A 16264-nucleotide genomic window follows, 5' to 3' on the forward strand; every position below is an offset into this window, starting at 1 on the left:
AATGCTTACTTGTTTTGTTATTTTCATGTAAATATAACTGATTTTATTTGAATTTTGTTACATTTTAAATTGAAATAATAAAATAAAAACTGCTTTCATTTTGTGATATTAACACATTTACTTAAATAATTATAAAATAATGTATGTACGATATTGTATGAACCATATTTATTTATTGCTTCAAACTGAAAGATATTTGAGCAATATTATGCAAATAAACTATACTAATGAATGTTTTGTTTTTTTTCTGTGAAGCATGCGTACGTTTTCCAATTCCCAATTTGATCAAACAGGTAACTATGGTAACAAACAGTCGACTTGTGACATTTACTTCAGTGTAACATCGCTCTATATTTATCCGTTTTTTTTTTACATATATTTTATATTATATCTAAACAGCGAAAATGTTAAATTTTGATTTAATGTCAGATCAAGATAGACGTGAAGCCGCAGCCATAGAACGGCGAAGGGCCCTAGACGAGGAACGAAAAAAACGCATTTTCAATCCCAAATATAGGATAAGCGTAAGATTTATATACACAGTGCATATATAGAGATATATAAAATAAAGTCGTTTAGTTGGATTATGCTGCGCTTGATGAGCAAGTGGAGCAAAAGCGGAAACAGAAAGAGGAAGAACGACAAAGGGATATCCAATTCGAGGAACAACTGGCCCAATATTCGGAAATTAGCAAGGAACTGGAAAAGCAGGAGAAAACGGTAATTTCAGTTAAAATATTCGGAACACGCGTAGCAATTTTCTCTTTATAGGAACGCAAGAAATTAGCGCAAGAGATAAACACGTTCCGTTTGAATTTCCAAAAGCTGCAGGATCGTAGGGAGTACGATCTGAACGATCCTAACACGTACAAAGCAATCCCAGCGAGACTATATGACGATGACCCAAGATGCGGAGTTTCATCAGCGCAAAAGTAATATCTTGGTTTGGAGCGCTCTCGACTACAATAATATTTCTCTCTCAGGTTCGAAGGTGAAGATTTATATAGTAAGGAGAGGGCTGCGATTCAGAGGGAGCAATTGAAAGCATTTTTGGACCAGCAGACTGCAGAGAAGGAAGCTGCTGAAAAGGATCGAATCGATGCGGAAAACGCATACAAAGCAGCCCTGATGGCTAGAGATCAAAGGGCCGTCGAATTATCCAATCTAGAAAACGAGTGCAGGAAGAGATTGAATAAAGCGTGCTCGGAATACAACCGAGCTTTGGTTAAATTAAACAATTCTATACATTAATTAAACTAACTAACTGAAACTTTTTGAAGGCCGACGAAAGAGCATTTAAAGATGCGGAAAAATCGAAGCAGGAGCTGCAAGATACTATGGCTCATAAATATAATGTTCTGATGAGCGATATGATGTTGGAGAACGTCGACACCGCTAGTAATCTTGGACCTAACAGAAAAGTAGCTACGCAATTTAAAGGCATGACTGCTGCACAAAAAGCGAATTTCATAGCAGCCCAGAAAGCGCAAATATTAGAAGGAAAAGTAAAATTAATTGATAGTAGTCAATGTTGAGCAGTTTTAAATGAAATTCATTTTAGGAAAAGAAATTACAAGAAAAACGTTTGGAACAGGATTACGATGAATACGTGAGCAATTTGCAAAAAACTATTTGCGCTATGGACAATGAAATTGCACGCCAGCAAAGGTTAGTGTAACAAATAATATACTTTTATTTAAAAAAAAAACTAAGCTATGTCCATTGAGGAAAATTCTAATCTGTTTCTATGATTATAGGCAACTCAACAAACAAGTGGCGGAAGAGAATAAACGGCTCAGCATTGAGCAAAAGAACCATCAACAATATTTGAAGAGAATTGTTTACACCAATAAACCAACAGCTGCGTATTATGATCAGTTTAATAGAACTGCCAGATAAAATTGTTTTATTATTTATCTAAATATTTGTATTTATATATTTCTTTTGAATAAATTCTAATAATCTATAACTAGTTATTTGTATAATAACTATAACAAGAGATATAATTTAAAAGATTCCAAAATATCAATAAATAAATATCTGTTTACATTTTCTAATACAACTAATATCTGTGCTTGGGCTTCTGAAGCAATCCTTTCTCATTCAGATTCATAATAGAATCAGCAATAATCCTAGCAGTCTTTTTCAAATATCCACCACTAGTTAACATCACGATGGGAATATCCTTCGCAGTAACTTTTCTGAAAACCATCTCGTCTCTCTTAATTATACCTTCAGCAGATATAGCCAGACCACCCAATGAATCACCAATTAATATATCAGTCCCTGCGTTGTAAACCACCAAATTGGGTTTAAAATCAGTCAACGCTCTATCCACATTCCTAAAAAAAAAATAAGCTGAAGATTCTACCTTTGTATATTTTATACTGGAAATATTACGCTTCAATCTTCGTTAGATATTCTATATCATCAATCATAAATTTCAATTCGACTTTCCTGTTTATTGCAGCTTTGGCTACTGCATCTCTTGGATATATGCTTCTATTGTATGCATCCAAAATATAGACGTGAGTGTTTGTTAAAAAGTCTCGCTCGTAACCATTTCCCTGCAAATTATATTTTTTTGTATGGTATATTTTGAGAGCTATTGAAATTACCTGATGGGCATCTAAATCAATAATCATAACATCTTTCACCTGTTCTGGGTAACAGTTAAATAAAAATTCGATTAATAAAGTTATATCTGCATATGCACAGAATCCACCTCCTTCCTTTGAGCTACAATGATGGAAGCCGCCACCTATGTTTATAGCGTATCCTCTTTCCAGTGCAATTTTTCCAGCCAGTACAGATCCACCAACTTGATACCTAAGACAATCATAGCATAATAAAAATGCAATCATAATTTATTTTCAGTGGATTGAATACCTCATCTTCTTTAAGTAGCGTTTCTGCAGGAAATAGTTTGGCACAAGACATAGTGGAGGAACTTCTACTATACAAGCTACAGTTAAGCTGCACTGAAATACATATTTTTAAACTGTTGAAATATTGATAAATCCTGATTACCCTTAAACTTTTTAAATATTCCTTGGAATGAACTAAAAGTAAATCTTTATATTTGGCTTCATTTGGTTTTACTACAGGAAAGGTTTTAAACAAGCCGGCCTCTTTCAGAAACTAAAATTGTTATAATGTGTATATCTGTAATTCATTGAACTCCACGTTAAATTACCTCATAAACGTGTCCCCATTTACCAGCGTCGAATGGATGCAACTTTTCCAATCCCCAAAAATGAACATTATACTCAGGCCTATAAATAATAGGCCATTGTTCCTCGTCTATATCGAAATACAGTTTAGTCTTCTTGGTAGTTTCCTCGTCTCCAGATTGGAACAAAAGTTCCGACCTTGAGATTGAGATGGATCAATGCGAGGAAATTAAACGCAAGTACCTATTTGCATACTTACATACTCACATTAGAAAATTTAGAACGAGTTTCCCGCGCAGTAATATTGATTCACGCTGAAGTGTTTGTATTCACAACCTTTTCCTCGATAACAACAAACAAGCACCTACCATCAGCATTCTTTTGCGTGCAGTTGAAGTGGCGAGAGGTGATTCAATATTACCATTGGATGTTGTGCGCATCGTTGCGATTTAGTTAAAGCTTTCCATGTTCAGCGGCGCCACGTCATCTGATGGGAAATTTGAAATCATTTCCCACTTGAAATTACTTCAAAACTTGACAAAACTGTCGAAATTATGGATAACGATATTGAGTTTGTATTTTAAAGTCCTTCATTTATAACGCATACAATTTGTTCATTTACAGATATTTGAAATATTTAATAAAAGAATACGAAAATATTATTCCTTCGCTAAACGAACAAATAAATTATTACCAGGTAATTCTTGTAAACTCAGAATAAATATCTTATTATTCATTATGTATATATATACAGGATGCTCATTCTTCCTTGAAGAAGGAAGTTATTGCCATTAACCAAGAGAATAAGTCGTTGAACCAAAAGCTGGAAGAAGCATTAAATCTTCAAAACCAATCATCCGATGTCTACAAATATTCGGAAATTAATTTCATCGATAACCTGAAGCGGCAACTTAATCTATCAATAAAAGTAAAAAGATTCAATATCATTGAGCAAGTTGTGAATATTCAATTATTTCAGGAGAAAGAGTCCATATCGGAGTTATGGAAAACAAGTCTCAAGAGGATCGATTGCCTAGAAAACGAACTGAAATTATATTCCGCAGGTAGTGTGAATAATTCGAAGGCTGTAATTAATAAGGTAAATAAAAAAGAAAATCAATTGCTTTTCGCAATAGTTAAATAATTTTCACTCTTAGTTACGGAAATTGCACGAGTCTGAAATCAAATCATGTCACATAGAATTGAAAAAATCACGCCACAAAATAGAAGAAACAATACAAACATCTGAAGAGACATTAAGTAAAAAGTCCATAGAAATAGAAGAACTAAATACTAAACTTAATAAATCTTTTGATACGATAAAGGGATTGGAACAAGATGCACAAATGCAACAAGAGAAATATTCAGAGCTGCAATGTGAACATTTACAGTCAAATCAAGTTATGAAACAAAAAGAAATAGTGATTGAAGATTTGAAAGCACAAATTTATAATGCCAAATTGAAGGTAGCAGAAGCGTGTCATATAACTGAGGCAGCACTAATTGAAAAGGACGCAGCTTTGCACAGAGAAAAAACAACGCAAGAGGAAATGACGAAATTAACTACAACATTATCTGAGATTGTACAGGAATCCCAAAATAAAATCACAAATGAAATAAACGCTGTGAAAAATACTTACAGCGATAAAATTTGTAAATTAGAAACTCATTTGAAAAAAACTAAAGATGATTTAGAAGCAAAGAAATTGGAATTGAGAAAGTTCAGGAAGATGGAAGCCGATTTACGAGTAAAATTGAAACAAGCCAATACCGTTGACAAAACGGCTACGATTATGAAACTTGAAGAAGCTTATAGTAAATTAGTAATTATGATGGATATGTTTGTATTGCAGTTAAGTATCTAATTTTGTTTTCAGCAAATATCGGAATGCAAAAAGCAACAATTGTTGGAAGAAGTGGACAGTTTAAAAGTTACAATTGAACAAGTAACGCGAAGTAATGAAATAATATTAAATAATAAAGAAATGGAGAAACGAATGCTGGAAGCTAAAATACGAAACGTTCAAAATGAATTGGAAGTAAGTCACCTGAAATTGGGACAATTCGGTATTAAAGTGGAAGAATTGAATGAAAAAGTTAAAAGTATTGACGTTCATATGCACCATGAATATGAATTGAAGCAGTCGTAAGTAGTCTATTTTAATATTGTAATTTGATAAAGTGATTTTCGTATTCCATAGACAATCTGATCGACTTCTAACTGAAAAACTTTCAGAAATAGAAGCAAACAACGCGAAAACGAATAAAGAACTGATGGAGCAATTGCAAAGCCAAATCGATCTGAATCATAAATGGAAAAGAGAAGTGAAGGACGTAACCGAGAAAATGGAAAAGAGAATGGAAGAACTAAGGAAAGAGATATTGAATGTAAAGAAAAGCAAACGGAAATTGGAAGCGCAATTAAGTGAAGCAGAGAAGAAATGTAATGAGTATAAGGGTCATTTATTCAAGTTATGTAATGAATTTAATGATATTGCTGAAGAAGCAAAATAGTTTTAATAATAATAAATATATTTAAATAATATTTTCTTAACAATTATATACATTTTTATTTAGAGTTTATACATGCAGTAAACATACTAGGGAAATAATAACGTTTTTCTGTTGGCTCTTGTAAATCGATCCAAGCTAAACCCTCTTTCAGCATATGATCCAATGCTCTGCTGCATCTTTGTTCTTCCCAATGTAATTGTGTCCTCAACATATTTACTGATGCATAAGCTTGACCAAAACTTGCTGCTTGATGCAGTACAGCGGTGTGATCCATGCTTAATTCTCCTGGTACTGATTGAACCATATATTGGCCTTTGCCCACTGACACAACAGAGAATCCGCTTCCAAATATTTTCAATTTCTTGGCAGCACAAATCAAATCATCCATACTAATCTCCTGGTGTTGCTTACCTTGGCCTCTGGCTTTAATTAGTCTTGTTCTTAATTCACTTAAACTAATCAATCCACCATTCTTTTCATTGGTAGCCAAGCAGACTTCAACAATTTGCACTGCTAATTCATAATAGAAATCACCAATCCCGAGGACTGACCAAAAGCCTTTTCCGGATGATAATGGGTCGACACCTATTGTGGCACACATCTCCTGGAATTGCCTTCTGAAATCTGCATTCTTTCTAATCTCATTTTTGTGTTTGGTAGCAAAATCTTCTAAATTGATTCGGAAAACCTCCAGTTGTTTAGTCATCTGCTCGAATTGATTCTCTTGAATCTCATTCCCTTTATCCTTGTATTTTTCTTGAGCAATTTTATGTTTTTGGATAGCACCAACACCTGCTCTTCGTCTCATTTTTATAATATCACATAAACGAATAACACGAAAATGTATAACAATATAACCAAAAATAATGTTTCTGCTTAGTGTCAAAAATATGTTATATAGGCAACATATTTAACATTTATTTTATCACGAAAATGTGATACAAAAGGTCGTTGGTTCGATTCCCATAGATTGTAGGGGTTGATAAAGCCGAAAGGGGAAGAAATAGTGCCAAAAAACACAACAGGATATAAAAATTTGTATTTAATTGTTTGAAAAATAAGTATCTTTATTAAACATATTCAAATAATTAAATTCAGAAAACAGTGAAATATTATTAATTACTTCAAATATTTATAGATCCAAATGAATCCTAATCAAATCTATTTCGTTTACGAGTTTGATTTGTAGATTTGAAATCGGCAACACTTTCAGTTGGACTCTAAAAAAAATTATCATGACAATGTGTAGTAAATTCAAATCAATCTACTTACAGCCGTTGAATTATTGATTCTTTTAATTTCTTCTAGAAATGAGTCAACACTACACTGGCTAGCAGTTTCATAAGAAACGTTTGATCTGAATGTAACATTTTTATTAGAATTCAAAGGAATCATCTCAGCTCGATTATTCTTAAGAATTCCAGTAGGTCTACTATTTTCATCTGAATCCTGTATAGATTTGTACAAATTTGTTAACGTTTCTTTTCGATCAAACGCATTTTTATAACGTATTTCAACAACTGAATTTTCATCTGCAAGTTTTTCCAGTTCCTTTTTACTAGTTTCAATATTGATTTGAACGTCTTTTAGCTCATCGATAAAACTTTCTTTTTGGGTTTCTAGTGCGTCTCTACTAATTTGCTTAATTTCAGAAAGTTCTTTTTGAAGACACATGATTTGTTCTTCAAAATCCTCATTGGTTTTCTTAATATTTTCTTCGTACATTTCTTTCCATTCGTTAAACTCAGCAGCTTCAACCAAGTTCTTCTTATAGATTTCTCCATTTTGTTCTTTTAATTTGTTGAGTAAAGTCTTCGACTTCTCGTATTCACTTTTAAAATTAAGATTTTTATTTTCAACTTCCACTAAACGTTTCTTTAAAACATTATACTTGTTGTTATTTTCAATAAAGTCATTTAAAATAACTTTAAAATTTTCAATCAAATCAAGTTTTTCTTTATTTACCTAAAAAAATACTTATTTTCTATTTATATTTAAATAAAAAACAAATTCTTACCTCTATTTCAGTTAAACATTGATTATTGGAAATCGTTAAATCGCTTTCTATTTTTTTTATTTCAGTACACTCATTTTCTTGCTTATTCAGTGTAATCAATGCTTGATTATATCTAAAATTAAAAATTGGTTGAATAACCAATAAACAGATACATATACTTACAATTCGGATTGAGCGCAAATTTTATCGTTCAAATCATTAATTATTATATTGCTTTTTGTTTCATGGTCATTCAGCATTGTTTTTAGATTCGTGTTGTTATCTATAACTTCTTGTAAATTATGTCCATGAAATTCTTCCGAAATTGCGTTAATCGAAGATTTCAACATATCATTTGTAGCAATGAGATTATTCAAATTCAATTTTCCATCAGATAAACTATCTGATAAAACTTGAACATCTTCATTATATTTTAATTTAATATCACATAATCTGCTATCACAATCAACTAGAATGGATTGCTTCATAATAAGTGCTGATTTCAGTTTTTCCTTATTATTCTTAATCGTCTTGCAGATTTCAATATTTTCAATTAAATTTTTAATATGTTGATTTAACTCATTGTAATTAATACTATGCTGACAAAAAGTCTTTTGCAATTCATCTTCAATTACTTGAAATTTACTTCTCTCTTCTTGGAATAATCCCAAGATATTAACAATCTTATCCAATTCCTGTTGCAAAAACATCATACTGACCGAGAGAAGTTCCTTGTGTTGCTTCATCTTCAAACATTCATCATGTGCTGCTTCGAATTCGGTAGAAAGAAAACGCTTGTATCCATTGGATTGCGCCAATTCACAAGATATTGTTTGCGTTTCCAATTCCAAAAATATCTAAATTACGAAGAAAAATAACAATAATTAGAATTTAATGAATGTCTTTTAACATTTACCTTTTTCTCAAGATCATATTTTGCTTTCATAAAGAGCAATTGTTGAGAAGAATCGAAATTTTCAGCATTTTCTTTGTCACTTTTCGCAGCCATTTTTATTAACAATTTAAAACCAGCTAACTATTTTTTTTTAATTTGTCAATGTTAACAGAATTTATTTTTTATAATATTGCCAATATAATTTCAACTGCGAAAAATTAATTGAATATATAAAATATTAATTAAAATATGTGTATTTTATAATGATACAATTATAAATTTATGATAAATATACTAAGAGCGTGACATTTTGTAAATTTGAGTAATTAATTGTATGTTTGGTTGTCTATAATGCATTTTTTCTTTCTTTTGTTATTAATAGTTATGGACTTTGTTATGAAAAATATATAAAATTTTGTATTAAAAAAAATGCATTCGTTTTATTATAAAAAAATAACATATAAAAATATTACATTAAAGAGCAATAACAGTAAATATACATAATCCAAATTTATATTCTATTCAATAATTAATGACTTCGAAATTAATTAATAAAATAACGTTCAAACTTTGTTGTCGTTACTTTGTAAATTGGGGATGTGTGTGTTATTATTATTGGAAAATTGTAATTCTTCGACTATGGATCCGATAGTTTTAATAACACACATTTTCGTCTCTTGATCTGGTAAAACCTTCTTGTATAAATTCCTAGCTAAGATTCCCAACAAAACCATTTCTCCCATCATCAACGTATTGTGTATCACTGAAAACAATAATTTTGATTGTTTTTTTCCAATAATTAATAATGTATAAATGTACCATTTCCATAAACTTCGGAATTTATGGGATCTCGGCATGGCAAGAGGCCAGTCCATGCCGCAATCCTGAAAGCTAATCCCTGCAGTTTGGCTATAAGAAGTACGAACTGAAGAACCATGAATTTGGCTGGCATCGAAAAATCTTTCAGCACATCCTTCAGTAAGTTAATGGTCATCAGCATTCCCCAAATTCCGAACAGGATCGATATAATAATTATGGGTTGGAAGTACATATAGTTCACTTGATATAAGCTCTGAAATAAAGATAAATTGTAAACGCTGCAATTTAGAAAGCAATTATTGTACTTCTCTTTCCGCCCACATCACTAATAAGGTCATGTAGACCAACCCTTGGACAACCGGGAGTTGAAGCACTAGCAATCTCAAATATCGCACGCGATGCCTGCAATTTTTAATAAATAAATAAATATTCTATGTTTTTTTGTTGAGATGAGAGAATCATACTTTGTAATTTCGAGCGTTGGGAAGCAGCAGCAAGGCCAGAAACAGCAAGGCCCAACTTTCATATTAAGAGCTTCCGGCTTTACCTTCCGAATCAGCTCTGCTTCGCCGCCGCAGTAAGCGACGCATAAACAAAACAATTGATACATTCCGACCATAAAGCTGGCTTGTGTCATTGCTTCGCTTAGCAGTTGTGCCCTTGGGACGAGAGTTGCACAAAACGCTGCCACTGCTACTACCTAAACACAGATCATATAATAATAAAACAAATAATTTAAGTAGAAATATAATGTAGAAATGTTAATGCACCCGTTCCAAGCAGTTGTTACACAATTAAAACGTATAATTACCGGATATACTCCAATAACCAGTGCGGAGTGTGCTTTCACTCTCGGCGAAGAGTTTTTCATTATATATTTCAGTGTATCTATAAAAATGATGAGAACCAGTAGAACGGCTATTGCTCCGCATGTTATTACTGTAATTCCGTATACACTCAGCGCTGAAATTTAAATTAAAACAATTACATTTTCATATTGTTACATAATTATAGTATTTGGCAATGAAAATTGTTATTATTAAAGCAGTGTCGTTGAGTGTTGACATTGCAAAATATAATAAATACATTAAAAAGAGCAATTGGCGCATTGTTGGGACGCGTGCGGTTTTGAAAATTTCATCACGCAATCGATACGAAAGCGAACTGAAAATGGTGAGCAGAGAAAGTGCGAATCTCGTATGAAATCCACAACTCCATTGATCCCGTTCAATCGAAGGTGTTTTCATTGTTTTATGAATGAAGATTCCAGTCAACGAAACAACTAACATATATTGGAGATAAGAACGAACAATGGATTAATAATAATAATAATAGTTTTCCCGCATTATGAAACTATTGTTGATTAAGGTGCGGTTAGAGATAGAGTCTCACTCTCTAGACTACAATCTATTATTATATATATCGAATTATATTCGTTTCACAACTTCGGGGCTATTATTTGCATGACTTTATCATTATTATCTACTTTATTACACACAATTCGATCTCTCTGTAACGTTTTATGGTTTCTACGTTACGAGTCATTCAATGTATTCTATTTTCTTGCAATTTCTATTACTTATACAGTGGAAACCAGCTTAAAGAGCACCTCGTATAACGAGCATTTTGCTTAACGAGAAAAATTAATTGTAAGAGAAATTACTCGCTTAACGAGCGACCTTTTGCATAACGAGTAAAGTCCCTTGATTACGCACCTGCTAGATCATTTTTAAAACTTGTGTACACATATTATGTGTATTTTTTAATATGTTTCACTATACGAGTAAAAATCCGGAAATTTTCCAACAGATTAAACTCGTTATTATGTAACTTTATGACCATCATCATAATCAGAATATTCGCTAGTAAATCTATACAATTTTTATATAATCTGATACATTAATCTTTTCTAATACAGTGGTAAATTATCAATTTGTCTCCGAATCAATAATTTACGTGTCCCAATTACACTAATTTATCGAGAAATTATTATAAAATTAATAAGAAAATGTCAACAGAAATATATTGAACTTAAATTATAATTCAAATCCACTTTTCAAAAACACATTTATAATTAATTAATATCCATTTCCAGTTATTTTTTAATATATTATTATCGTCTATTATATAGTAAATCTCTTAGTTAATTAATATTTTTAATGTCGACTTTCGCAATTTAAAAACTAAAAGTATACATTATAATTAATTACTGTATTTTTAATTGTTTGTCTTCATTTCGATAGCAAAATGAAAATTCACAAAATCCTGCGATGAATCATTTCGTTTTGTGTGTACGTTTAAAATCAAATACATATAATTTATTTAAATATTTAATCTAATAAACATATAATTGAACAATCACAAAAAAGTTTCCTGTTTTAGATTAAATATTTAACTCGACCGGAACATTCATAAATAAATTATCACGTAATGTTAGGAGAATGAAAAGTAATCTGTAATCCCATAGAAAACTATTAATTATATAACGTTAGTTTTTTTTCAACGACAATAAAAAAAAATCTGTCATTTTTACTTTCTCTAACTAATGTATATGGACGTGCAAATGAAAGCCGCACAGTTTATTATTAAATTACGTCGTTAAAAATGCGTTTTATGAAGACATAAAAATTAAATAATTAGAATTATAAACGTTCTAATTTCTTATTATCAAGTGGAAATGTCATATGATCACTTGAATACTACAAATAGCTAATGCAGATGCAATTACGGTTCCAATGGGAAAATAAACTGAAAATAATACGAGGCGTATTAATATATGAAAGCTTCTTTTTTTTTTATTTGTACTATTATGCAAGTGATGTATTTATCTATCTTGAATTAAATCAATACCCTCAATACACATATTTTTTTCCTTGATATGTTTATATTCCAGGACATAGACAAGATAAAAGCTGTTGCAATACTCTAAATACATTTCAAGGATATTTCACTTCCTATCGCTCCCCTTTACGAGTCGCTAGACGAAGGATATACGTACATATTTATTCACGCTGATAAATTGTAATATTTGCATGAAGTAGATGCACGAACGTTCAATGCGAATGGAGAAGAAAACGTGTTATTATTATAAGATAATGGTCATGCTAATGGGGGCAATTAGAGACTATTGACTTTGTCTGTTGAAAGGAAACAAATGCCAGAGTTAAGTGCACATTCAAATTCAGGAAGTGAAGCAAAGGTACTTTTGTTTGCTACAGACACACATTTCTCTCACTAAAAAAAGGGATTTTTTAGCCATAGCGATGTTAAATGAAACAACAGGAAACGTTGCATCCAAATAACGTGTTTTGATCCGCACTACCTATTTTCGTGTTACCGTGAACCATAAACATAAACTAGATAAAATCTCAACACATGAAAGTATGTAACTTTCTACAGAAATGTATAGTACAGTGAAACCTCATTTAACGAGTTTAATCCGTTCCAAAATTTCCGGATTTTTACTCGTTTAGTGAAACATATTCAAAAATACACATAATATGTGTATACAAGTTTTAAAAATGATGTAGAAGGCGCGCAATCCGGAACTTCTCTTCTCACCGTCACTCATTAAGCGAGTCATTTTTCTTACAATTAATTTTGCTCGTTAAGCGAAGTTCCACTGTATTGTACTAGTTTTTAGAAAATTATTTTATACTTTAATACGTTGGATTTATTTAAGAAATAAAAATAATCTACTACTTTCAATCCAATAGAAAACTAGATAGACTAGAACAGCGATTCTTAAGCTTTTTAATTATATTTGTTTGTACTTTGTACTATGATCCAATTGAGTATTTCATCAATTTTAACAGGTGTCATTTCGCTGGACTGAAAGACGTTAGTCGTTTTCAATTGTTTATTCATATATTGAATAACATTTTGCAATCTACACACTAAATATTATATAAATATTATAGAATATCTAAAGTAAATCGTATACTACTTCTTCATGACATAACGATGATAAAAAGTCTGACCTTCTCTATATGCTTTTATTAATGAATAATCAATGTTTTCTTTCTTGAATTATTTAGAGAAAAGGTAAATCAATGTATTCAACAAAATATAGAAAATTGATCATTGTGTTCTGCGAAATAACGCAACTTTTAATTAATTATACCGTTGGTCTATTTAAATTGTCTTGGTTATACGTAGATATTAACATTCAAGAAATGGAACGCATATGCAAGTCACTTTCAATAACAAAATAACTATTAAATGAATAATAATTCTAATGCAATTATGGAATCAGTTTATCTATTGGAAGCAAATTCGCATTTGTGTTAAACGGCTTCTCTATTTCACAGAATCGCTATTCTGATTACACAACACAAAAAATCAAATAGAAACTAGAAATTATATAAAAATGATTGCTTAATGCAAAATTAACTTTCGCGAAAGAAAATAAACATAAATAAACGCCGAATTGAGGTTGGGAGCCGGTTCACGGTTATTGTACAACGTAAATACCATTAACATTTTTCAGAGAAAGTAAAAATTTGCATATGATTCACTTTAGTTTTCATTGGTATTTCTCAAAAGGTAGAACGACTTTATTATTAAATAACCCTCATTATGAAATATATTATTACATAGTTTATGAAACTGCAGTACTTGTTTTTATAGTTATTCAAGTTTTATTTTTTGTAGAAAATTGTAATTTTAATGTTTCTTTCTAATATATGATAAAACATAATATAATAAACGTTAATACAGAAAAGTAAATTAGTTTAGTGCAAAAAGTTTTGAATTTATCAATGAAAATATTGTTTTCATTTAATTTATTAAAAGTGGATAAACATGAACAAAAATGTATTAACATCAATTCAATACGTGTTTTCAACACTTCAGATAATAATAATATTGAAATATTATTCATTTTATTGACGTTTTTACTGTATAAAATACAATAAATAAAGATGTAGATTTTTCACATGCACATTAAATTGGTGTTTTTATTGCATCGATACCATCCATTGCATAATAGAAGAGCTTGTTGCAGTAATAACGAATTCATTCGAATCAGACAGCCTTGACCCAACTGAGAGTCTATTGCTGCTGCTGTGTAAAATCAAAATATTTCTAAACGAAAACAAAAATAAACGTTAGAAAGCTTTGCGTTTCATATCATAAATATATTACGTTTTGTTTTAGATGCGATTAAGCGAATCGATCGTAATTACATAACTGTTTGCTTATCGGAGGTGCGAAAAGTTTTGTTTAAGCTGTTACGCAAACGACCGGAGAGAAAAAGGTTTTGCAAATCTGTCGTCTCTCGATTTCAAAACCGCATGTGCTGGCCGACAATGCTCTTTACCTCTTATTTGGTTTGTAAAAGAGAAAATGTACTGATAGTGAAAGCATGATAAAACATGTTATTTTTTTTGTTTTTTACCGGAAAGGTACTCCGTGAATGAAGGGACTTCCTTAGGGCAGACCGTCTGATTATCCATAGCGAATCCAATGTTTTTCACCTCTCTGCTAATCACTTCACTATCACTCGGAATAAGTAAATCCATGGTTTCGATCAACCGCACAATTAGTTTATCTCGCTTTATATAATATTAGATGTATGCGTTTATGTAGCTTCTATGTAAACAAGTACAACATTTTTCGATTTGACCTGCCCGATGGAGTCTTAAAAGCAGAAATGTCTTGAAATCACAAATTCTGCACGTAATTTCCCACCCGGCTTACTCCCAATCGGACAAAGTGGGGTTTCAACTCTTGACTTAATTATTCATTACTTTCTTTTTTACTACTTCTACTACGACCGCCAATCGGTCAGCATGCAGCAAAAGACTTGACGCAACATCAACTCACTTTCATTACAAAATTCACCCACGTGCAATTAACTTTTTTTTGTTTCTATTATTATACTTTCAATAGATTAATAATATGCAATTCCACCGCTGCCGACTTAATTGAACTTGACTACCATATTGTATTAATTATCTAGCTAAATCATAGTTGTTGTAATTTCAATTGTATTAATATCGAGGCTTGAAGCAAGCAGTAAAGTTATTGCAAACAATTTTTTTTTACAGGTACTTTTCCCAATATTAAGCAATACGAAACGAGACACAATTATATAATCGTTTCTTTCGCAACGTCCCCTTTACCAACCACCCGCAATTTAGAATTAAGCACGCCAATTGATGTAACATGCCGCAGGCTGTGCTGGATTCAAAGAGAAAAGGTTTTCCCAATCAAAATTACTCAAAAAATATATATTACATAACAATTTATATACTTATCAATATAATAAAAATACACTTCTTTAGCACCTTATTTACTATAAACTTGTCCCATTTCTATTAATTTGCGCACGAGGGGCAATGGTACGCAAGTACTCTTATCCTGAGTACGGATGGACGATGGTGTAGCAAGAAAAAAGGCATCCGAAGACGAGGTCTTTCCCCGAAAACACGTTCGACAAGTCCCTCCAGCACTCGATATATTTCTTTTTCAAAGAAGCCCTCTCTCGAGAATTATAAAAGTTATACGAATTGTAATCCAGGACAAAAAATGATTAAGCTAACAACTAAAGAATGTAAATATCTTATTGTCTTACATACGTATAAATTAACATGAATTTAATCAAAAATATTTCAATGTAATGAAATAATATAACATTAAATCAAATTTAATTAATAAAAATGAACAAGTTTAATATTATAACTGGAAATATAATTAATTGAGTTGTTGTGTTATATTTGAATAATTTACTTTCCATTTGTTGTAATTATAATTTAAGAAGTAATGAATCATTGCGTGTGGAGGCATTTATTGCTTCAGGTTTATTGCTAAATTCAAACGCGCCTTTCTTGCAAAATTGGGAAATATTTAAACATATCTACAGTT

The 16264-nt window shown here is 31.1% G+C and overlaps 6 protein-coding genes and 1 long non-coding RNA gene across 8 annotated transcripts; 3 read left to right on the forward strand and 4 right to left on the reverse strand.

Annotated features, from left to right (window-relative positions):
• The first annotated feature begins 404 nt into the window (after positions 1 to 404).
• Positions 405 to 1958, forward strand: LOC108562087 (RIB43A-like with coiled-coils protein 2). The gene is made up of 7 exons (XM_017920295.1): positions 405 to 524; positions 580 to 720; positions 772 to 932; positions 984 to 1224; positions 1281 to 1505; positions 1562 to 1668; positions 1758 to 1958. The coding sequence occupies exons 1-7, from the start codon at positions 405 to 407 to the stop codon at positions 1897 to 1899; spliced, it is 1137 nt and encodes a 378-aa protein (XP_017775784.1). The 3' UTR covers positions 1900 to 1958.
• Positions 1959 to 2043: 85 nt separating this feature from the next.
• Positions 2044 to 3601, reverse strand: LOC108562098 (histone deacetylase 11). Of its 2 annotated transcripts, none has more exons than XM_017920312.1 (7): positions 3441 to 3601; positions 3197 to 3371; positions 3031 to 3141; positions 2890 to 2981; positions 2619 to 2829; positions 2401 to 2567; positions 2044 to 2342 (listed from the first exon to the last, which is right to left on the reverse strand). In XM_017920312.1, coding segments are annotated over exons 1-7 (1038 nt in total). In that variant the 5' UTR covers positions 3443 to 3601; the 3' UTR covers positions 2044 to 2062. The 2 variants fall into 2 exon arrangements, with proteins under 2 accessions (XP_017775801.1, XP_017775794.1); XM_017920305.1 differs by having other exon boundaries at positions 3433 to 3600.
• Positions 3602 to 3720: 119 nt separating this feature from the next.
• On the forward strand, positions 3721 to 4400 carry LOC108562113. The gene is made up of 4 exons (XR_001891047.1): positions 3721 to 3870; positions 3928 to 4101; positions 4153 to 4272; positions 4331 to 4400. It is a non-coding gene; the product is annotated as an uncharacterized LOC108562113 (long non-coding RNA).
• Positions 4401 to 4473: 73 nt separating this feature from the next.
• Positions 4474 to 5687, forward strand: LOC108561937 (restin homolog). The gene is made up of 3 exons (XM_017920093.1): positions 4474 to 4996; positions 5051 to 5319; positions 5375 to 5687. The coding sequence occupies exons 1-3, from the start codon at positions 4520 to 4522 to the stop codon at positions 5685 to 5687; spliced, it is 1059 nt and encodes a 352-aa protein (XP_017775582.1). The 5' UTR covers positions 4474 to 4519.
• A 40-nt stretch (positions 5688 to 5727) lies between these two features.
• On the reverse strand, positions 5728 to 6567 carry LOC108562028 (vacuolar-sorting protein SNF8). Its single transcript, XM_017920206.1, has one exon. The coding sequence runs from the start codon at positions 6493 to 6495 to the stop codon at positions 5743 to 5745; it is 753 nt and encodes a 250-aa protein (XP_017775695.1). The 5' UTR covers positions 6496 to 6567; the 3' UTR covers positions 5728 to 5742.
• A 271-nt stretch (positions 6568 to 6838) lies between these two features.
• Positions 6839 to 8692, reverse strand: LOC108561945 (putative WEB family protein At1g65010, chloroplastic). The gene is made up of 5 exons (XM_017920104.1): positions 8600 to 8692; positions 7867 to 8540; positions 7705 to 7816; positions 6960 to 7562; positions 6839 to 6907 (listed from the first exon to the last, which is right to left on the reverse strand). The coding sequence occupies exons 1-5, from the start codon at positions 8690 to 8692 to the stop codon at positions 6839 to 6841; spliced, it is 1551 nt and encodes a 516-aa protein (XP_017775593.1).
• Positions 8693 to 9065: 373 nt separating this feature from the next.
• Positions 9066 to 15637, reverse strand: LOC108562045 (organic solute transporter alpha-like protein). Its single transcript, XM_017920232.1, has 6 exons — positions 14796 to 15637; positions 10209 to 10360; positions 9862 to 10097; positions 9703 to 9799; positions 9398 to 9650; positions 9066 to 9341 (listed from the first exon to the last, which is right to left on the reverse strand). Exons 1-6 carry the CDS (start codon positions 14917 to 14919, stop codon positions 9142 to 9144), a joined length of 1062 nt encoding a protein of 353 aa, XP_017775721.1. The 5' UTR covers positions 14920 to 15637; the 3' UTR covers positions 9066 to 9141.
• Between the last annotated feature and the right edge of the window lie 627 nt (positions 15638 to 16264).

Source organism: Nicrophorus vespilloides, unplaced genomic scaffold (genome assembly GCF_001412225.1).
Source record: "Nicrophorus vespilloides isolate i.1.1-1 unplaced genomic scaffold, Nicve_v1.0, whole genome shotgun sequence".
Lineage (NCBI taxonomy): Eukaryota > Metazoa > Arthropoda > Insecta > Coleoptera > Silphidae > Nicrophorus > Nicrophorus vespilloides.

Bases quoted from the DNA above. Each gene is read 5' to 3' on its own strand.
- LOC108562087 (XM_017920295.1), top strand. From the start codon at position 405: ATGTTAAATTTTGATTTAATGTCAGATCAAGATAGACGTGAAGCCGCA. The intron at 721-771 runs GTAATTTCAGTT...TTCTCTTTATAG, and splicing joins TGGAAAAGCAGGAGAAAACG to GAACGCAAGAAATTAGCGCA. The intron at 1,225-1,280 runs GTTAAATTAAAC...AACTTTTTGAAG, and splicing joins CGGAATACAACCGAGCTTTG to GCCGACGAAAGAGCATTTAA.
- LOC108562098 (XM_017920312.1), bottom strand. The intron at 3,142-3,196 runs GTAATTTAACGT...TAACAATTTTAG, and splicing joins AATGGGGACACGTTTATGAG to TTTCTGAAAGAGGCCGGCTT. The intron at 2,568-2,618 runs GTAATTTCAATA...TATAATTTGCAG, and splicing joins TTGATTTAGATGCCCATCAG to GGAAATGGTTACGAGCGAGA.
- LOC108561937 (XM_017920093.1), top strand. From the start codon at position 4,520: ATGCAACAAGAGAAATATTCAGAGCTGCAATGTGAACATTTACAGTCA. The intron at 4,997-5,050 runs GTAATTATGATG...TTTTGTTTTCAG, and splicing joins AAGAAGCTTATAGTAAATTA to CAAATATCGGAATGCAAAAA. The intron at 5,320-5,374 runs GTAAGTAGTCTA...CGTATTCCATAG, and splicing joins GAATATGAATTGAAGCAGTC to ACAATCTGATCGACTTCTAA.
- LOC108562028 (XM_017920206.1), bottom strand. From the start codon at position 6,495: ATGAGACGAAGAGCAGGTGTTGGTGCTATCCAAAAACATAAAATTGCT.
- LOC108561945 (XM_017920104.1), bottom strand. From the start codon at position 8,692: ATGGCTGCGAAAAGTGACAAAGAAAATGCTGAAAATTTCGATTCTTCT. The intron at 7,563-7,704 runs GTAAGAATTTGT...AATGTTTTAAAG, and splicing joins AATGTTTAACTGAAATAGAG to AAACGTTTAGTGGAAGTTGA. The intron at 6,908-6,959 runs GTAAGTAGATTG...AATTTTTTTTAG, and splicing joins GAATCAATAATTCAACGGCT to AGTCCAACTGAAAGTGTTGC.
- LOC108562045 (XM_017920232.1), bottom strand. From the start codon at position 14,919: ATGGATTTACTTATTCCGAGTGATAGTGAAGTGATTAGCAGAGAGGTG. The intron at 9,651-9,702 runs GTACAATAATTG...TCTTTATTTCAG, and splicing joins TGATGTGGGCGGAAAGAGAA to AGCTTATATCAAGTGAACTA. The intron at 9,342-9,397 runs GTACATTTATAC...TATTGTTTTCAG, and splicing joins TTCCGAAGTTTATGGAAATG to TGATACACAATACGTTGATG.